The sequence below is a fragment of the Hyaena hyaena genome, unplaced genomic scaffold (genome assembly GCF_003009895.1).
Source record: "Hyaena hyaena isolate Hyena2069 unplaced genomic scaffold, ASM300989v1 scaffold_10, whole genome shotgun sequence".
Classification (NCBI taxonomy): domain Eukaryota; kingdom Metazoa; phylum Chordata; class Mammalia; order Carnivora; family Hyaenidae; genus Hyaena; species Hyaena hyaena.
Window position 1 is genome coordinate 2,508,397 of NW_024080642.1, and position 22,463 is coordinate 2,530,859.

General features: G+C 40.7%; 3 protein-coding genes across 5 annotated transcripts in view; 2 read left to right on the forward strand and 1 right to left on the reverse strand.

The window, feature by feature from the left end:
• The window catches only part of EVI2B (ecotropic viral integration site 2B), a 16,417-nt gene extending 7,131 nt beyond the window's left edge, over positions 1–9,286 (forward strand). Inside the window, exon 2 of the mRNA XM_039252853.1 lies at positions 7,599–9,286. Coding sequence (XP_039108784.1) covers positions 7,619–8,977 — 1,359 coding nt within the window. The 5' untranslated portion in view covers positions 7,599–7,618 and the 3' untranslated portion in view covers positions 8,978–9,286. The remainder of the gene's footprint in view (positions 1–7,598) is intronic.
• The window catches only part of NF1 (neurofibromin 1), a 263,862-nt gene that overhangs the window by 59,412 nt on the left and 181,987 nt on the right, over positions 1–22,463 (reverse strand). The gene's annotated exons all lie outside the window — the stretch shown is intronic.
• OMG (oligodendrocyte myelin glycoprotein) lies at positions 17,906–20,321 on the forward strand. Its single transcript, XM_039252864.1, has 2 exons — positions 17,906–18,080; positions 18,933–20,321. Exon 2 carries the CDS (start codon positions 18,939–18,941, stop codon positions 20,259–20,261), a length of 1,323 nt encoding a protein of 440 aa, XP_039108795.1. The 5' UTR covers positions 17,906–18,080; positions 18,933–18,938; the 3' UTR covers positions 20,262–20,321.

The window sequence follows — 22,463 nt, forward strand, 5'->3', positions numbered from 1 at the left end:
AAAAAAAAAAAAAAAAAAAATTTAAAAAAAGTTTATTAAAAAAATGTTCAGTGTTGAGCTTGCCTTGGAGAAAAGTGTTCAGCTAGGTTGGTATAATATAAGCCCTTTTAAGTTTATTCAATCACAACAGTTAGTTAGCCTTAGTTCTATGATTCAAAGACAGAAACTTATAAACATGGTGGATAAAGCTATAGGGTTAGAAGTAAAACTAGAATCCATGGGGTATGACTGAATTTATAAGCCCCAAATGCCAACCGTTAAGAGTTCTAACTTGCTTCTTATAAAATTTTCCTATCTGTAACATAATCCATAGACTTAGTTTTTAATCCCCTTTAGTTCCCATGGTAAAAATGGTCATCTTCCCCTTCACTTAATTTAAAAAGAAAGCAAAGGAGATTAGATGACATACTCAACTATCATTATTACATATGCTTTAGTTTTTACACATACAGAATTTTATATTTAACAATTTTATATTTAAGTAATACTTTTTAATTTATGTTTAATAAGAATTTTATTGGCTCATTTTTAAAGCTCACTAAGACAAAACTGTTTTTGATAAAATGTGTGTACATGTATTCATATCATCTACGTATTTATGCCACACATTATCATCTGAGCCTTTAGTAAATGGTAGAAGATAAATATAGGAAAAAAACTCTCACAGGATCAATAATAGAATATTCTGTGAGTAAACCGGGCAGTTATAAAGTAAATATCCTCCAAAATAAAAATTGCAAAGAGTTTAGTTTATATAGGACTTGTAATATCACAGAACAAATTCATAGTGGGTGATGCTCTATTTCAACATTTCATAAATAGTTATGACTTTCCCTTATAGAAGTCCACTTTGGATTTTTTCTAAGTAATTATTACTTCAGTTTGAAAATAAAGATTTTTATCATTTTTTAGACAAGACTTATCTCTCTATAATTTTAAAGGGTCAGTTCAATAGTACTTGTGAGTTTATGGGGTGCCTGGGTGGCTCCATCAGTTAAGTGTCTAACTTCCACTCAGGTCATGATCTCACGGTTCGTGAGTTCAAATCCTGCGTTGGGCTCTGCTGACAGCTCAGAGCCTGGAGCCTGCTTCGGATTCTGTGTCTCCCTCTCTCTCTGTCCTTTCCCCACTCACACTGTCTCTCTGTCTCTCAAAAAAGGAATAAATGTTAAAAAAATAAAAAGAAATAGTACTTGTGAGTTTAATAGTACTTGTCTTTTTCCAATTAATTCCTATGTAACTCTACTTAGAAGGAAATTATGAATTCTGAATAAGTTCAAACTTGTTAAATATAAATCTGATGGCTTTCAATGTCCAATCTTTAAGTCACCTCAAATATGATAGCTTCCAAGGTAACCATTCAAAATTCCCACAACTGTTTTCACAGAATCAGAGGACTAAGTGGTTTTTTCCCTACCATTTACTCAAGAGGACTAAGTAGTTTTTTTCCCTACCATTTACTCAAGGCAGCCTCCAAAAGTTATTTACATATCTGTTCTCAGAGATCCCACGTCTCCTTCCTTCATAAAACATTCCTGCTTCATAATTTTACTATGAAAGACAGTGCAGCATATATAGTGACTCGTAACAGAAGGAAATGGCTCGGTACACGACTGGCATGATTTCTTTAACAGTGCCTTTATTCGCAACTGTGACATTCTGGCTAGTTACCCCACATCTCTGGGTCTCAGTTTCTCTATCTATAAGATGAAGGTAATACTACCTTGCTCATCAAAATAGGATAGTACCTAACATTTAGTGGGTACTCAGTAAATGATAGCTATTCTTACTGATAAAAGTCACCAAATACTTCCTATTATAGTTCAAGGTTAATCTCCTTTGCCAGTCTTCCTTAAGACACAGAACTGGTGTTTTCTTCCTTTCGTGAGTTAACTTAACCAGCTGGAGATACACTACAATAAATTTTAAGCTGTCTATATTGTAACTTATTACATCAAAGTAGTAATAATATCAAATTCATAATAATTCAGGTATTATTATTACCTATACTTGACTTTTTCTCAGGAATATGCTCTCTGAATCTCCATGATTCTCTTTAAATGACCTATTTCTTATCATAGCCAACTTAACAGAATCAATTTTAACTGGACTTTCTTTTTAAAAACTTATTTATTTAGAGAGCGAGACGTGAGGGAGGGAGGGGCAGAAAGAGAGAGGAGAAAGAGAATCCCAAGCAGGCTCTGCACTGTCAGCACGGAGCCCAACTTAGGGCTCGATCTCACAAACCAGGAGATCATGACCTGAGCTGAAATCAAGAGTCGGTCGCTTAACCAATTGAGCCACCCAGGCGCCCCTAAATAGACTCTTTATATACTTATGCCATTATATTGTTAAGAACATGTTTAATATATGAGGCTCCTACTTCACTATAACTGCCTGTATATACTTAGTTAAAATACAGCTGATGTTTTCCTTCTTCTTTTAAAACATTTTTAAATGGTCAGGGAAAGCAAAGGAGTGAAATCACAGATTTTGACCTCAAAGTTGCCAACCTATAATAATGAGCAAGATCCTGGCATATGAAGGTAGAAAAATGTGGGATGTGCTTGAGCAGCAGACTAAGGGATTTTTAGAAAAATGCTATGCTATGTGCATGGATTCTTTTGAATAATGAGCAGGTATGCTTCTGAACAGTGTCAGGGAAAAAATGTCAAAAGGATCTTAAGGATCCTTAGAACAGACAGAGGAACGTGAAATGAAAGACAAGTGTGTTTGAGAAGTCGGGTGAGTCATGTCCTCCATCTCGGGAAGGCAGGTCTTTCCGCAGATACAGGCCAGTGACAGAGGACAGCACTTGGTGGCACTCTCCTTCATCCGCTTCAATGTCTCCCCCAACTTCTTTCTCATTTTGCCCACTCTAATCATCGACCCTACGTTCTTGCTAGTTACATAACCACCACTTTTTCTTCAACTTTTCGTAACTTTTCAATACTTTCTCTAGTCCACTGACCTTCTCCTTTTCCATGTATTTGCTGCTTCCTTTAATTTTTGCTTTATTTTTCTCTTTGGTGCTATTTTTTTTAATTTCTTTGCACTCTTTATTGGTTTATATTTTTTTTAAAAACCTACATATGTTTCTGTAGTAACTTTCTGTGCTGGTAGTAACGGCCACCTTCACTTCTCTGCGTTAGAAAAGTTAAAAGTTTCTTCACTACTAGGCCCCCTCTTTTAAATCCCACTCTTTCTTTTCTGGACTGTTCTGATTTGCTGCAGAATTCTAACAGATTCTAACATTCTGATGTAGCAGATGCCGGGAGGGCAGACGGCTAACTGAAGATTGGGAAAGAGAGATAAGATAGGTAAAAAACAGAATTTGGTTTTGATACTGCTGTAACCCTTAGATGACAAGCAAAAGATCTCATGTAGTGAACGTTTTATGATCCTCCTATTGATCAAAGAAACTATGAACCTCTCAAAATTAATCTTACAAACTAAAATAGGCTTATAATTATGTTCCTGTTTGGGGTTTTTCCTTCTCTAATGCCTTTTTCAGCTAAATGAAAAGAGGAACCATGTGGGTTTTTAAAACATTTTAAGTGAAGTCACGAAAGAGGAAACATTTCTGGCTGAAGCCAATTCACAGCCTATATTTTCCAATGCTTTGGATGGCATTTTCTAAAAAAGCAAAGTGAAACTCTGAAGAATAACTTTTGGGGGGGGGGTGGCAATCTGTAAGAAGAGCAAGTGGGAACTGTGCACGGGAACCATCTAAAATGATATCAAATCCCCATATTTATGCTAAAAGTTTCCATTTCTTTCTCTATTAAGCCCTTTGTGAAATGGGTAATTTAATAACTTAGAGTTCATCTTCTCTGCTTACATTCTGGCAGAAGTATTAATAGTGAAAAGCTGAAAAGGAAAGGAACCATGAAGCCAATACGGGTTAGGTCCTCACTACGCTCCTAACACACACGGCTCTTTGCTGGAAAGGAATCAAGATGGAAACCCTGAGGTGGTTTAGGGCAGTAAAAAGAACATGTGCTTGTGAATCAGATGGTCCTGGGTACAAATGCCAATCTGTCCCTAACAGTGACATAACACTGGGCAAACTCTTTTTTTTTTTTAAGTGGTTTTCGTAAAAGTTTACTTATTTTTTAGAGAGAAACAGGGTGTGAGCAGGGGAGGGGCAGAGAGAGAGGGGGAGACCCAGAATCTGAAGCAGGTTCCAGGCCCCAAGCTGTCAGCACGGAGCCCTCCCTGCGTGGGGCTCGAACCCACAAACCGTGAGATCATGACCTGAGCTGAAGTCGGACACTTAACCGACTGAACCTCCCAGGCGCCCTGACGCTGGGCAAACACATGTGAATTTGTCTCTTTATCTGTAAAGTCAAGGATTCCACCATCTTCCTCATAGAGTCATTTAAAGGTTAAACAGCTATGTTCCAGATAAATATTTTTCTTGGTTTCTTTTCTGCCTTCTTCAAGGTTCTTATTTGAGCAGGTGGGGATAATAAAATGTGATCAGTTAAAAGTAATAAAAAATAAACACAATTATTTAAGAGAATAAAGATGTGAGTGAGGTGCGAACATGAATAATTATCTAAGGAACCATAAAGATGACAAGAACTAGAAGAATTCAGAGAATGGCTGATCTGTCTGGACTGTGGTCCAGAGAACTTGGCTTAAGAAGGGGAATTTAAGGGGCACCTTGGGTGGCTCAGTTGGTTAAGCATCCAACTCTTAATTATGGCTCAGATCATGATATCATGATTTGTGAGACTGAGCCCCACGTCAGGCTCTGTGCTGACAGTGAGGAGCCTGCTTCGATTCTCTCTCTCTCTCTCTCTCTCTCTCTGTTCCTCCCCCTGCTCATGCTCTCTCCCAAAATAAATAAATAAAAGTTGAAAAAAAAAAAAAGAAGAAGAAGAAGAAGGGGGATTTAAGCTGAAGTCTGACCAATGAGTGCAGGTTCAGATTTGAAAAGAGGCTGGGCTTAGGGGGTGTGGGGGGAAGAACACACACTAAGAGGGTGAGAAACAGTGTAGTTAAAAGTGTCTATTTAGGGGAAAAAGCACTTGTCTGGAAAGTACATAAAATAGGAAGAGGTGGATTTGGCTGAATGAGAAGTTTCAGTCTTGAGATAGGACTCAGGATTGGTAAATTCAAACCAGAAAAAAACTCAGTTTAGGATTTTTGTTTTGATGGCAACGGGGATCCTGCAAGCAAGCAGTACATGTCTATACATGCTTTTATGATCAAACGAGTGCAGGACAGTGCAGAGGACAAACATTTTAATTTCCGCTTGAAGTATTAGAAAATAAAAAGGAAGAGACCGTACAGAGAGAAAAAAATCACATGTCTTCCACTAAAACAGGGTAATTTACCATCAGTGTGTACTAAGTGACAGAGGAGTTAAGTAACGAAAAGTATTCCAATATGCTGAAAAGTTATTTATCTGCAAAATGTCAGGGCGTTCCTCTTCTGTTTTTGTACTTTGCATAGAACACCACATCTCTCTCTGATTGGCCTAGAGGTCATAGAAAAACTATAGTTTCTTTTTAAAAAATTTTTTTGAATGTTTATTTAATTTTTGAGAGAGAGAGAGAGAGACAGGCAGAGTGTGATCAGGGGAGGGGCAGAGAGAGAGGGAGACACAGAATCCGAAGCAGGCTCCAGGCTCTGAACTGTCAGTACAGAGCCTGACACGGGGCTCGAACTCAGGAGCCTTCGAGCTGTGACATCATGACCTGAGCTAAAGTTGGCTGCTTAACCAACTGAGCCACCCAGGTGCCCCGAAAAACTATAGTTTCTAATCATATATACCAGGATCTAACACCCTGAGATGTTCCTTTCCCTAATGTTAAGAAACAACCAAATAGTTATCATTGTGTTGAATGACATACAAAACAGGTGTTTACACCTAGTGCTGAAAACGATCTTGGTGTTAACTCCTCACTTTAGAGATCCAACAACTGAGAGCAGGAGGGATGAAATGACTAGTTCTCACGGTTAGATGGAGAGTTACATGCTGGAAGTAGACCAGGAACTTAACTTGTGAAGTTTTACCATCTACCACATCCCACAAAAAGCCCTGCCTGCCAAGCTTACACATGTGCCTTCTCTTCCCATGTCCATATGTTGCTTCCCTGATGGGAATATTTCATTTGCTTAATTCATTCCTAGAGAACTGTTCAAAATGCAGTTCGAGTTTTACTTCTCTGAGAAACCCTCCCTGAAGACCTCCCAGGCTATGTTAGCTCCTCTGTGCATCTCTTGCATACATTTATGAGAAAACTTACTAAATTATTATAATTATTACTTCTTTCCACCACTAGAAACTATATGTTGGTGGTGGGGAAGGGTATCTCTCAAACCTAGAACAGGCCTGACACACAGTGTTCATCGATAAATGAATGAAAGCATCGGCAAGACAACATTAGCCAATTGGACAGAACTGACCCGATCACAGTCAAAGATCACTTAGGATTCTGAGGTGAGCGGACTCCTTTAAGAGTACGAGATCCTAAACTAATGGCACAGTGCTAGGCTCAGAGGATGCTGCAGAGAATCCTAACACATTAGACTCTGTGCATAAAGAACTTAACAAAGGTAATACCATTAATGAAAACAGAGAAGAGAGGAGTCAGTTTTGACACGAAGATGGTGAAGATGAATTGTTTTAAGTTTGTTAACTTTGCTGACAGTAGGATGTATACATGGAGACGTTCACCAAAAAGTCATGGAAATGCAATCAGAATTCAGGAGATTTAGGCTGGACGTGCAGGTTTGGGAGTTAGGGCATATAAGCGAGAGCTGAAAGTTTATAGCTTCAGGATCAGAGAAAAGCAGGTAAGAGTGAGGACTGAATACCGAGTACCCATATTTGAGAAGAGAAAATCAGGAGCTTGTGAGATTAACAAGAAAGGAAGAATATCACAAAGAGCTACCTGAATAGTAGCGAAGGCATAGTCAATAGTGTCAAATGTGGTCAAGAGAGGGAGGAAAGAAAAAGACTGTTGGGTTAGGTAATAGACGATTACTGGTGTCCTCCGAAGCAACAGGACTGGTATATTTCCAGTAGCAAGGAAGAAAAAAGTAGAGAGCATATGGAACCAGCACACAGAGCCGACGTATTTAAGAAGTATGACGTGAAATGAAGGATTATAAAGTAATGAAGCTAAAGGGGTAGCAGGGCCAAGTACAGATCCTATGAAAGAATGAAGAGAGATGGTGGCCTGTGAAGTCCAAATGTTGTATGGTTACATTAGGATGTATTCAACGGTTATTTCCACTATAGTGTATGAAGTCTCAGTTAGAAACAGTAAACTCTTTTTTTTTTTAAATATTTTAATTTATTTCTAGAAGAGAGAGAGAGACAGCGTGAGCAGAGGAGGGTCAGAGAGAGAGGGAGTCACAGACTGAAACAGGCTCCAGGCTCTGAGCTGGCAGTCAGCACAGAGCCCGACGCGGGGCTCGAACCCACAAACCGCGAGATCATGACCTAAGCGAAAGTCGGACGATTAACCGACTAAGCCACCCAGGCGCCCCTGAAACAGTAAACTCTTATCAAGTACCTACCTACTTTGTGCCAGACACCAAATAATATGTCTTTCTTTCTTTCATCATAAAACCACTGGTGAAAAGGAAACGTTCTGAAATGGATCCCAAGGATTTCATCTTAATTTTGTTTTGTGGGCACTTCAATGATATATTTCTCTTAGAGGCAGAAGATATTACAACAGAGTCTACTGTATTTGGTTCCTCAAGGCCGTATGTCTCAGCTAATTCTCAAAACACAACAGGGAATCCTTTGAGTCAACCAACAGATTTCAACCCTGTTTCTTCGGCACAACCCATATCAACCGCCAAAGTTGCTGCCGGACACTCCACACCAGGTGCTGATGCTTCCTCTGAAAAGCCAGCAGCACACACTTCTGCTGGGCAACCACTTGCCTCTAACATCACCACACAACCAATGCTGATGGCCAATGACTCCTCCCGACCAACAGTACCACCTGTGCTTACTTCTGCCAGACAACTACCACCATCTGCCCATACTTCTCCCACACAACTGCCGCCGTTTCTCTCTACTTCTACTCATCAACCATCATCTAGCCACAACTCTTCTGGAAAACCAACACCATCGACTGTTCATAATCCAGCTTTACAAACAACACCAAGTGTCAAAACCTCACAGAGGATTACTCCAGGATTCATCCTAGAAACTACCAGTAACACAACTATCCCACGTGAAACCAATTCTAATTCAATAGCCGCCATATTAGTGGGTGTAATTCTGACTTCTATGTTGGTAGCCATAATCATGATTGTGCTATGGAAATGCTTTAGAAAACCGGTTTCAAGTGATCAGAATTGGGCAGGTAGGTCTCCCTTTGCCGATGGTGAAACCCCCGACATATATTTGGATAACTTTAGAGAAAACGAAGCACCCACAAAAAGGACATCAATTGTTTCACTCATGCCCTGGAAACCAAGCAAAAACACACTCTTAGCAGATGACTTAGAAATTAAGTTGTTTGAATCGAGTGAACACGTTGGAGATTCCAACCACGCCAAAACAGAGAAAATAAAAGATCAGGTAAATGGCACATCAGAGGAGAGTGCTGGGGGATCAACCATTGGCACTGCTGTTTCTTCTTCAGATGATGCAGATTACCCACCTCCTCCCCCACTTCTTGATTTGGAAGGACAGGGGAGTAACCAATCTGATAAACCCACAATGACAATTGCATCTCCTCTTCCAAATGATACCACCAATCTCCCACCATCTCTGGACTGTCTCAATCAAGTCTGTGAAGATTATAATCCTGAGTCTGAACAATCATTCCCACCTCCGCCCGACTCATCATTTCACTTTCCCCCAGCACCAGGAGATTTCATGGAAAGCCAGCAAGGTCCCAACAATGAGATCCAGGATCAGGAGTTCTCCATTCCTCTGGACTCTGGTGAAGCCTATAGTGAATCCCTGCCACCCCCACCTGAAGACCTGTTATAAATACTGTAATTTGCTTTTTAGCTGATTTTCCATCCTTTCTATGGAACGCCAGCTTTTGTTTTTCTTCATATGATGAAATATATTAAATGCAACTGGTCGCCGATTTTTATTTTTATTCAGGACCTACCTGAAATCTGCTCAGCCCATGTGCATGGCTGGAACTTATTTTTAAAAAATGATACAACAGTGATCTATTTACTAGCTATTGTAGTTAACTTTAATGTATAGAACATTTTACCTATGTAGATGGTATGTATGTCAGTAACTTAACCATTTTGGAAATAAACAATCTACATATAGTTAATATCATCTAATGGAGATATAGATATATATATATATTTTTTTCCTGAATAACTGTATAAAGTTACCTTGAATAAATAACATTTTGTTTTTCCATTTCAAAGTTTGAGATGGGGAGGGAGTGGATGAGAAATTAGATACATAATCCAAGTTTTAACCAAAACTCGAAATTTTATTTTCATTTAAGATTTTAAAATTTTTTTAATTCTTTAAAATATACTTATTTTTATTTCTGAGAGAGAGAGAGAGAGAGAGAGGCAGAGCATGAGCAGGAAAGGGGCAGAGAGAGAGAGGGAGACACAGAATCGGAGACAGGCTCCAGGCTCTGCGCTGTCACAGCATAGAGCCCAAGGTGGGGCTTGAACTCACAAGCTGTGAGATCAAGACCTAAGCTGAAGTTGGATGCTTAACTGACTGAGCCATCCCGGGACCCCCAAGATTTTTTTTTTTTTAAATGTTTATTTATTTGAGGGAGAGAGAGAGAGAAAGAATGAGTAGGGAGGGACACAGAGAGAGGGGGAGAGAGAGAATCCCAAGCAGGCTCCACCCTCAGTGTGGAGCCTAATACCGGTTTGATCCCACAAGTGTGAGATCATGACCTGAGCTGAAATCGAGAGTCAGACACTTAACTGAATGAGGCACCCAGGCACCCCTTTAAGATTGACTTTAAGTAATTTACTTTTTAAGTTATCTTCACACCCAGTGTGGGGCTTGAACCCACAACCCCAAAATCAAGAATCACACGTTCTGCTGACTGAGCCAGTAGGGTGTCCAGGGTGTCCCAAAGCTCCAAAGTTTACATTAACAACTCAAGTATTAAATACATATTCCAAGTCTGTGGGGATGAGAAATTGAAATGCATGTCTGAGAATACAAAACCTTCCTTTAGCTCTCACTGGAAACAGTAAAGCGAGGATGTTAAAACATCAAATTGGGGGTGTGGGGGTTAGACTGGGGATGTTTACTCTGAAAAAATATATGTGTGCACCATAAACTGTAGGCCTTTTCCTATCTTGTTGGTGGAGCACGATTATTTAAACTAACCTCTTTTTTAAAAATTTGTTTTAAGTTTTAAAATTTATTTTGAGAGAGAGAGAATTTGAGCAGGGGAGGGGCAGAGACAGCAGGGAGAGCAAGAATCCCAAGCAGACTCCACACTGTCAGCACAGAGCCTGAGGCAGGGCTTGAACTCACAAACTGTGAGATTATGACCTGAGTAGAAATCAAGAGCTGGACACTTAACGGACTGAGCCACCCAGGCATCCCTGAAACTAGCCTCTTTAAAGAATTTCTTCTTTCTATGGCTCTAGCACCCAAACAAAATGAAATCTTATAAAGGAAAACAAAACAATATAAAACCACACACAGACAGCCATACTTCTATGGCTTAATTCCAAATTTTGATGATTTTTTCTGAGAAAAACAGATTGTATCAAATACAGATGATTTTCCACTTTCACTAAACTCCCCTTGTCTGCCGCTACACATTTAAACCCTGAAACCACCTTTCCCGGGCAGAATTTCATTCTTTCCTCCAACACCTGACAAGTGATGAAACGGAGTTATAAGAGTCGGGGTGGACCTGGACTTTGTCAGGGTCCGGCGGTGAGCGTTCCTTGGTTAGGCTGGTGGGGGTGCCAGCCTGGGCCCACAGAACCGCTTCTTTGCCCAGCAAGCACACGGTCTTCCGCCTTACCCGAGCCATCGCTCAGAATAAAATGCGCTGGTCTTGTCGGTCATTTAACCTTGAAGAACTCCCCATAGTGGTGGGCGTTTCAGAACAAAACACAGTATTTATTTATACCACTAGTTTCAAGAAACTAACTAACTCCATCTCTAATTTAAAAAAAAGAAAACTAACAGGCCTTTTTGGACATTGAGATTTTTCTTTCTTTCTTTTTTTTTTTTTTTAAATGTTTTTATTTATTTCTAGGAGAGAGACAGCGTGAGCGGGGGAGGGTCAGAGAGAGAGGGAGACACAGACTGAAATAGGCCCCAGGCTCTGAGCTGGCAGTCAGCACAGAGCCCGACGCGGGGCTCGAGCCCACAAACCGCGAGATCATGACCTAAGCGAAAGTCGGTCGCCTAACCGACTAAGCCACCCAGGCGCCCCAAACATTGAGATTTTTCTATACAATATTTCCTTTAAACCTGTTAAACCATCCCTGACTGACCATCAGAACGTTTTATCTGCAGAAACACCTCCTCGGACTTCTTTTCCCTGACCTGTATTCCTGAAGCGCATCTACTGCCATAGGACATTGGTTCTTTGTCTTCCACCTTTAAAACGCTTCTTTCATGTTGTTTTTCAAATGTAGCATTTTTATGGTTCACCTAGCCAGCAGCAATCAGGAGTTTAAGAATTTCCTACGAACTTTCTGAAATCTACTTAGATACATGAGACACATTTTTATATGTGGTCGACTTTGATGCACTTTAAATCATCATAACCTCTCTCAGTTTACAAGTAAGATGGTTACTCAATGGGCACTTTCCACATTTTTGCCCTTCTTTCTCATCGCCTTCCTTCCTGATCTCTTGAAGGACGGGTCCTGGGAATTATGGGGAAACACCGGCTCTTATAGATAAATCAGGAGCCGATGCCCTGCTCATAGTCCCGTCTGCTTTCTTCACACCCTACAGTGCAGTTTTCTTCCTTCTGTTCTCTGTACCACTGAAGAACGGTCTTACTGTCAGCAGCTAGTTTTGGGGTTTTGGGTTTTTTAAAAAATTCTCTGCCGAGGGAGAAAAGAATTCCCATTTACGGCGTGTAATTTTCCCCACTGAGGTCAGTGGAAGCAGAGCAGCCAAACAGTGGCAATCCCTGCTTAATCAGCAGAAAGAAATGCAGGCTAATAAAAGAGATCTGGGAGAGAAGAAAATGCTGGAGCAAAGAGAAACCTACAAAAGAAATGAAAGAATCAGGATCCAGAACAGAAGAAAACTTTTGCTTCCTGAAAATGGCAAAAGGACAAGGCTCAGGGGGGCTTAGAGGTGGACTGAATGACCACGCGGTGGCGGTGCCAGATCGGCGCTAACCAGATTCAGACACGACCCTGAAGACCAGCCAGTCCAACTCCTTTCATTGGTTAACTGATGAGAAAACAGGCCAGAGACAGTAGTGACTTGCTGAGCAATGGTGCTAAAAGCAGACTTTGTTCCCTGACTCCTGGGTCAGCACTGTTCTCACTAAGAGAGGACCAAAGAGCGCCTGCGTCACGCACTGCAGCACGTACGTATCGCACACGTACTGCATTTGGTGTTGGTGGGGGGGCACGCAACGACTTGAGCTATAATTATTATTACCTAGTCCTAATCAAAAAGTAAAGTAGCAAAATATTTGGGCACCTATAATTAAAATATTATAATAATCATGCACTGGGGTACTTATACATGATCAGACGAATGGAATGGAAAAGTCCAGATATAGACTCAGCTCTTAAATCAGTGGAGGATATGGGGACAACCGGATAGACCTTTGGGAAAAGGTAAAATTGGATCCATACTCCATGCTACGTTAGAATAAAGAGCATATAGGGGCGCCTGGGTGGCTCAGTCGGTTAAGCGTCCGACTTCGCCTCAGGTCATGATCTCACGGTTTGTGGGTTCGAGCCCCGCGTCGGGCTCTGTGCTGACAGCTAGCTCAGAGCCTGGAGCTTGCTTCAGCTTCTGTATCTCCCTCTCTCTCTGACCCTCCCCTGCTCACAATGTCTCCCTCTCTCAGAAATAAATAAAACATTTAAAAAATTATAAAAAAAAGAACAGCAAACAGACCAGAGATCTAAATATAAAACATGAAATTGTATAAGTAACAGAAGAAAACATGAGAATTATTTTAGAACCTAGAAGAAAAAAAATCTTCCCAGCTGAGACTCAAAATCCAGAAGCAATAAAAAGAAAAGGAAATCCAATTATATGGAAAAACGTTTAATTGTCAAAACATAAAACAAAACAAATTCCACTCTAATAAAGTCTAAGGCAAAGTGGAAAAAAATTTCAACCATAAGACAAAGGGCTAGTATTTCTGAATTTAAAAAAAAATCTATTTAGGGGGGTGGAAGGACCCACAACAATATAGGAAAATAAATGTCCAAAATGTAAAACACAGTCACAGAAGTGAAATTTTTAATGGCTCCTAAAAACATATTATACGACTTTCTTCAAATTAGAGAGATGTATTTAAAGTTTCCCTGAGAAACTGTTCCCAGCGGATTGCTATAAATCCAACAGTTCAACAGTGAAGTATATGGTGAGGTGACAGAGAACTGGCGCCGTGGTACCCTGCTGAGGGGCTGCAACGTGCTGTGGACTACACAGAAGAATGTGGTATTCTCCAGGAAAATTCTAAACGCATTTACCCTTTCACCCAGCAATGCTACTCCTAGGAATCTTTTTCAAAGATTCATTAGACAAAATTACTAGGGAAATTACTTCGGTGCCAGGGTATTCGCCGGCATTATTTGTTAACAGCAAAAGTCTGGTAACGACGCAGATGTCCATAACAGGGGCTGCTTGAACAAACCCTGGTAAGTACACTCCCAAATGGAGGGCTCAGCATTGGGAATGAATGTGAAAGATCTCTATATGCGGATGGGACATGAGCTTCAAGCTGTATTAAGGAAAAAAAGAAGAAGAAGTGTAACAGCATATTTAGTATGCAGCCCTTAATACAAGCAAAGGGAGTAAGAACATACAATACATACATATTTTAATATGTCTGCACAAAAAAAAAAAAAAAAAGAAGGAAGGAAGAGATACTGTTAAGATATAACCAAAAGTTAATACAAATAGTCACCAACAGGAGGAAGAATAGAATAGGATGAAGGGGACGCAGAAGCAAGATTTCTCTGAATATACTTTGTTATACAGCTTTGACTTAAGCAGTCCCTAAAAACTATTAACTAACAGAAACAAATGAACCTAACTTTCTGTAAAGTCGGTGATATAAAGATATAGAAAAAAAGACATTATTTCAAGTTGTATTCAAACACAGAATGGACCACGCATCCTTAGTGAAATATAGTCTGAGAGCAAACAGAGCTGCAAAGAAATCTTAAATTTTATTCGGTAGTCTGTAATCTCATTGTCTCTAGCAATCCTGGCATTATTTCAAACTATTGCACGATGATACGAATAAACAGTTTTGTTAATGCTGTTAGGAATCATTTATAGGAAATATGGGGGATAGAGGAACAAATTAAATGTTCACAAGGAAGCAAACATAAATTCGGAACGAACAAACAACTGAGTTTTAGCAACAAGGCAGTGGCGTGGGAAAAAAAGGGGTGGGGAGGTGGGGCAAGAAACTGATCCACATGGGCTCTACCTAACCTGGTCATTTCTATCTTGCCAGTTCATCCATGATAGTAAATACTTTGTTGAGTACTCTTAATTGTTTTCAGCAGAAAATTCAGTCTGAATAGCCAACTATATTACTAAAAACAGGAAACGTAATACTTCTACCCTCAAATAAGCATGACAGATGTTATGAGCATAAGAGATAAAGGCAGGGGCACCCGGGTGGCTCAATTGGTGAAGCGCCTGACTCTTGGTTTCAGCTCGGGTCATGATCCTGCATTTTGTGAATTAGAGCCCCGATATTGGGCTCCACACTGACAGTGCAGAGCCACTTGGGATTCTCTCTCCCTCTCTCTCTGCCCCTCCCTAGCTCACTCTCTCTGTCCCTCTCAAAATGAATAAACTTAAAAAAAAATTTTTGTTAGGGGCACCTGGGTGGCTCAATCAGTTAAACATTCGACTCCTGGTTTCTGCTCAGGTCATGATCTCATGGTTCGTGAGTTCAAGCCCGGCACTGAGCTGTGCAAAGAGTGTGGAGCCTGCTTGGGATTCTCTCTCTCCCGCTCACTCTCTCTCTGCTCCTCCCCCACTCACACTGTCTCTGTCTCTCTCAAAATAAATAAATAAACTTAAAAAATATACCACTGCTCCTTGGCAGGCAATCTGCCACCCTCTTCGCAATGCTGGGGTAACACACCCTAGGACAGTGTGTTCCACAAAGGAATATGTTAAATGAATATATTGCTTAGTCTAGAATATAATAGTTGTTTAAACAGCTAGAATTCCTGACTTGACAGACTTATCTAAAATGCAGTTTGTCTGAAATCGTATCTAAAATAAGCTGTAACAAAAACACTTAAGCCTAATTATTATTTGAGAAATAGTAATATACTATTATTTTACTTGATGAGCACTTCCAAAAGCATAAGGACAGATTATTACAATTCAAATATATTAAAACTGTTTCTCCTTTATCTTTTTGAGAATTTTATAATAATCTTTGAAGAATAGGAAGCAACTTGGTATGTCCCCAAACTTGAAATGAGAAACACCGTCACTACTACTGTACTGGAATTTTCTAGTATACAAGCAGAATCTAATCTCAGTAAAGCCTAACTCCAAATTCATTTGAATCCGTAAGTTAATGAAGTAACATGTTCTTGGTTTCAGAAAAAAAGCACTGGGAAGTATAACGGGACTGGGTAACTCCACTTCCACAACTGATGTGATGAGGCTTCCTAAAATTATGACAGAGATTTAAGTAAAGTGACCCTCAGTCTCATCCCTTGAAGTGTAACAGTATATACAGGAGCTAAAATATAAGAAGTCTAAATGTCAAAACAACCATTCTCTAGTTCCACAACAATATTGCTGAATGTAGTACTTTTAACACATTATCTTTTTTATTTATTTATTTATGTATTTATTTATTTATTTATTTATTTATTTTTTATTTATTTCTAGGAGAAAGAGAGACAGTGTGAGCAGGGGAGGGTCAGAGAGAGAGGGAGTCACAGACTGAAACAGGCTCCAGGCTCTGAGCTGGCAGTCAGCACAGAGCCCGACACGGGGCTCGAACCCACGAACAGCGAGATCAAGACCTAAGCGAAAGTCAGACGCTTAACCGACTAAGCCACCCAGGCACATTATCTTTAAGCACGAAGATGGATGCCTGGTTTCTGAAATCCATAGACAGAATGTTACTAAGAGTCCAAGGGTGAACTCTCCAAGTCAAGCAGGAATAAAGCACTAATCAATAATAAACCTCTAACACTGCACACTTTTAAAATACAGGTATTTTTTGAGGAACGTGAACTTTATACAAAAGGCGACTCTTAAGAGTATAGTTCTTTTCTAAGAAAATAAACTTCAAATTTCAATACAATAAATTCTCATTGGGGTAAAATCTGGGGCAAAGTAATGGCAAATATAATTTAGAGACAAACAAACGCTTAACAACAAGGCATAACGTTACACGTAATGTGCTAATAATTGGTTTTTAAACAGTGATAATTTGGTAATGAAAATTCCATAGCTTTATTTGCTTTCTTTTCTAAGGTAAACTGGATATTCTGGAAATTAGATTTCAGCTTTAAAAGATGATTTATATAATCAATCCACTGAAAAGTGAAGCAGAAGCTGTTATAAATCTAGTCACATTCTATAAAACTCATGACCAAAGTTTTGCCTATGACATTATTTTGTGCAATTTTGTTTAAAACATTTTTTTTTAATGTTTATGTATTTTTGAGAGAGACAGAGCACAAGCAGGAGAGGGGCAGAGAGAGGGAGACACAGAATCTGAAGCAGGCTCCAGGCTCTGAGCTGTCAGCACAGAGCCCAACGCGGGGCTTGAACTCACAGAGACCAATGCGGAGCTCGAACTCATGAACTGTGAGGTCAAGACCAGAGCTGAAGTTGGACGCTCAACCACCTGAGCCACCCAGGCAACCCAGTGCAATTTTAAAACTATAAACTGCTTTGTCAGTAAGACAGAATGCGAAACATTCTGAAGAAATCACCTAAAATTGATACCATTATTTTTAAAACACAAAATCAAATAAATGGCCACTCCTACAGTATTGAAGATGTCTCAGGACAGTACAATACATATACCCAGTCACTAAAAGAAGTGAGTTGCACAGAGGAAAAACAAATCCTTCAACTAAAACACAGAAGATAAAACATGTTTATTTGCTCAATATGAATTTAATTAAAAACATGAGATGCTCATTCAAAACTGCAGTCTTGACTGTAGTCTGGGTTAAATGATCCTTTGTACCAGAAAGACAGAGACAAAATAACCATATGTAAGTAATTCGGGACTTCCGAAGAAGGAGGATTTAAGTGGGTGATGGGTGATAAATCTGAAAAGCTGACTATACAGAATAATCACCCTGCTGGGGGAGCATGCCAAAACGAAGCAGACTGTATTGTGTCATTTTAAAAAGTGACAGGACACCCAAACCATTTTAGAAGAACGTGAAAAGGCAGGAGTTACAAATAGTTAAATTAACCTCTTAGAAAAGGGCGGTCACATTCGTTTTCAACACCTCTGAGCATGGAAGAAGAGTAAGGAGTAGAGGCTTTAAGAAAGAACCCCTCTTCTTCATGAGCCAGTGTCAGAATGTGGAACCTGAGCTCAAACACACATAAACGGGAGGGGGAGGGCCAGGGCTAATGGGCATGGGGCACCACATCCTCTGGCAAAGCAGAGGTATGTAGGCAGGCTTGATGCTGTGAGTTAAAAAAAAAAAGGGGGGGGGTCCATTTTGTCGCGCGTGCACCTCTTGCACTAGATTTGAGTCAGCACCAATGACAGCTCTGCAGTCGTCCTGTGTGGACGGATCAGGCGGCTGCAGCGCTGCGTTCCCCGCCGCACAATGCAGCTGAGCAGGCCAGCGCAGCCCACGGCCAGAAGCGGCTCCCGCTCTCCCCAGCAAGGCGACCTCTGAGCCCAAGCGCCCCGGGAAAAGGAGATGCTGCTGCTGAAGACGACACTCTGGTAAGCTGTGATTTCGATCAGTAAAAGACTGGCTTGGGAATCGGCTTCCTTTTTTTTTTTTTGTTAAAGAAAAAGTCAACGTGAGGACTGAATACACATTCGGTGGCCGGCAAGTGCATGCACCAGAGGTTTGCTGCAGTGTCAGTGGAGGGGTCTGTGCGATATTCATTCACTTTGTAAATGGACCCGTTGCTTTCTTTTAGAATCGGCACCGAAATATACAGGAGAAAAACATCACTATAAAATGGGAGGTTTAAATTATGGTATTGGTCTGAATTTTTCAAGTGCCTTAAAATGTTCTGCAGGGATATGTTTATCCCAAAGAGGCAAAGATGAATTTCAAAGTATTGTTTTCATATCGAAGTCGAATTTTACTCTATACACAACATTGACTATTACATTACTGCAGAGATTTAAAAAACAACAACAACAACAAAAAACCACCCCAGACACGACAGCCATTTTTCCCTATCTGAGTAAGAAGGGATAGTCTCAAAATCAGTAATAGCTTAAGATTCTGACTCTTTAGTGGCAGAGAATGCCATTTTGTAATATTAAGGCTCCGGGAAGATAAATAAGACAAATTATGGGAAAAGAAGGGGAGAAAGGAAGGTAGAAAACACAGCAGCGAGTAGGGGGAGAGAGTCCCTCTCTGCCACACAGCCCCAACTGAAGGATTAAGCATTTGGACTATAAATGAAGGGGAGCTTTGTTAGTTTAATCACTGGAACAATTATAAAAGGACTCAACAACAACGAGGTTTATTGAAAATTTTGCCTAATGCTAACTGACCCATGCAGATGCCTAATTGTGTTTGCATATTAAAAGAAGGGTGTATCTGTTTGTTTCCAGGCATTGATGGGATATCAGATACTGAAAATGTCTCCCAGCTTGCTCATCCTTCTGTGTCTCACACCTGGCATTCTATGCGTTTGCCCTCTCCAATGTATATGTACAGAGAGGCACAGGCATGTGGACTGCTCAGGCAGAAACCTGACTGCGTTACCATCTGGACTGCAAGAGAATATTATCCATTTAAACCTGTCTTATAACCATTTCACTGATCTTCATAACCAGTTAACCCAGTACACCAATCTGAGGACCCTGGATATTTCACACAACAGGCTCGAGAGCCTGCCGGCTCAGTTACCTCGGTCCCTCTGGAACATGTCTGCTGCTAACAACAACATTAAACTGCTTGACAAATCGGATACTGCTTATCAGTGGAACCTTAAGTATCTGGATGTTTCTAAGAATATGCTAGAGAAGGTTGTTCTCATTAAAAATACGCTGAGAAGTCTTGAGGTCCTCAACCTCAGCAGTAACAAACTGTGGACAGTTCCAACCAACATGCCCTCCCGACTGCACGTCGTGGACCTGTCCAACAACTCCTTGACACAGATCCTTCCAGGAACACTGAGAAACCTGACCAGCCTCACACACCTTTACCTGCACAATAATAAGTTCACGTTCATTCCAGACCAGGCTTTCGACCACCTCTTGCAGTTGCAAGAGATAACCCTTCACAATAACAGGTGGTCGTGTGAGCACAAACAAAACATCACGTACCTACTGAGGTGGATGATGGGAACTAAAGCCCACGTGATAGGGACCCCCTGTTCTAGCCAAATATCGTCTTTGAAGGAACAGAGCATATACCCCACACCTTCTGGATTCACCTCCAGCCTGTTCACTGTAAGTGGGATGCAGACAGTGGACACCATTAACTCTCTGAGCGTGGTGACTCAATCCAAAGTGACCAAAACTCCCAGACAGTACCGAACAAAAGCGACAACGTTTGGGGCCACTCTCGGCAGAGACACCGCCCTGGCCGGCACCGACAAGGCCTTTGTGCCCTATCCCGAAGACACATCCGTAGGAACCATCAGCTCACATGAAGCGGCCGCTGCAACTCTAACTATTCATCTCCACGATGGAGTGGTGACCGACACGAGCCTCACTAGCTCAACGAAATCACCCCCGACACCCATGACCCTGAGCATCACTAGTGGCATGCCAAGTAACTTCTCTGAAATGCCTCAGCAAAGCACAACCCTTAACCTACGGAGGGAAGAGACCACCACAAACGTAAAGAGTCACTTACCTTCTGCGGCAAGTGCTTGGGAAGCAAATGCTTCGTTTCTCTTAGTGCTCAGTGCCGTGGCCCTGCTGGCCGTCTGAGGGCTGCAGTGTCGGAAGCTAAGGAAAGAGCTCCTCCATCCTCCCCACCCCCACCCCCGATGTACAGTTGGGAAAATACGCCCCTATCTAACCAGTGATTCAAGCTACATAAGTATTCGAGGAAGCCAGTCTTACGTTTCTGACTCTGATGTAAATGACATAACTTGTCTTAAATAAAAGAAGTGCACAACATCTCGGGACCTGCTGCTATTTTACTGTCTTAATTAAGTCACACTAACGAGTTTCTTTCTTTTTAACGGGATGTTTTCTTTTTCAGGCTTTAATTTATTGCACAAAAAATAAAGCATCTAAACTTTAATATGTATTTTATGTATGTTTACACTGTCAAACTTCTGGGAAAAAAATAAATAAAAGGTCTATGCTCCTAACTGTGTCGTTTGGCTTTCTAGTCATACCAACGTCCTATTCGGTATAATCGAAGTGACCGACCCGTTTCTGTCCGAGGTGCGGTGCCCTGTAGGGTCTGTACAGTAGGTGAAACGCTGGAGGGATCCAAGGACTTTGCCACTAAAGTGTGGCCGTGGCTGCTACCCCGTGAACGGTTATGCCACATCATTATTTTACACACAAGCCATAATTGTTTCAAATCTAAATGATGTCCTGCTTCTGAGGAACTCTTGGCTACTTTACAGATTATATAATGGACAAAAGCTCTTCAAAAAGCTAGAAGACACTAGGCCTCGCATTTTAATAAGGAAAGTTTAACGGCTTTGTTTTTTGCATTTCAGAGAAGTATTAAAAATACAATAACGAGTTTGGCTTTACAGATATATAAAGGGACAGTTTAAGTGCATATTTAACAGACCCCTTATTAGTGAAAAACTTAAACACAAAATTAAGTCTTCTATGTAGAGGAGATGGAAATTTATCTTTTGTACATCGGATGTCAGAATCTGATTTACCTAAATTAAAAATAAGGTTAGATTCAGGATAAAAAGGGAGGGGTCTAACAAACTGGGCACTACTAAGGAAGAAAGAGAAAAAGGCAAGGAGAAAGGGAAAAAAAAGACGGGATTCATCCGGTGCCACAACTGGGTGACGCACCCAATAAAACACACCGCAGGACTAGGGCTGGGCCTCAGACCGATCTTCACACTCCCAATCAAGCTGTGCTGTGACACAACTAGAAGAAAACGGAGCATTTTCTACAAATACAAAAAAGTAAGCCACCTTATGAATTAGAGACAAACAAAAGTAACAGCCAAGAGTCAGAAAAAGAAACCCTGAAACGAGGCTAGATTTGAAATGCAGGAGAGCATAGCTGAGAGAGGCCACAAATGAGGGACTTAAATCGTGAGACATAAGGAAGACTCTATTTCAAGCAATTCCTCGAGTCGGGAAAGAGTCCAGAAAGAAATTTTGATGCCCCTTCCTAAGAAATTTTAAAATAAGACGAGACTTCTTTCCAGGTTTGGGATCCTTTCTATTTGGAGAGAGAAAAGTAATAACCCTCTAGTGTACTCTTTTTTTTAAAGGCCCAGACTTATGGAAAAACTATGGTCAACCTCCACTAAAGCCATTCCTCTCCTAGGCTGACTGGTACGGCGGCTCTTAAACGTTCCTCTGCCCCAGCAAACCTGACTCACTACGTCAGGGAACCTCACTATGAAGAAAGGGGGTTATTTGAACAAGTCCCCTAAATGATTTTAAAATTCGTTACCTTTGCAAGTTTTTGAAAACCTTTCCAAGGTTTTGAAACCTTGTGTCAGGCTTCAGAACATACATATAGTGAGTTTCACAACCAGTAGGTTCCTTAGGTGTAACTGTCCTTCACTCTGAGGGTGCCAAAATACAATGCTGTCTTAGAAATACTACGGGGACAGGTGACAAGAAGGTGAAATTACGGATTACGGCATTAGTAGCATCTATGGGTCACACTCATCTACAGACTTGTCTGCAAAACGTAAAGGAAAGAGCTCAGTAAATTCCAAGTCGACGACACAGACTCCAAATCCTTAGAAAGAAGTATTACCTCGCCTTAAAGTAATTAGATAAACTTCCTCCTGAGGAAGTTGTGCTCCTTTCATCATGAATGGAGGAGGACTCATTACTTGCCACTAGGACAAGAGCTGCTGTATTACGGACTCCATGAACATCTCAAAACGCATTAGTCCTCCCGGGCTCATACGATACGTACCTGTCCATTCACCCACCCCTAAGGCTTAATTCTATTGTGTAAGT

Excerpts from the sequence above, each read along its gene's own strand:
- OMG (XM_039252864.1), top strand. The coding sequence starts at position 18,939 with ATGGGATATCAGATACTGAAAATGTCTCCCAGCTTGCTCATCCTTCTG.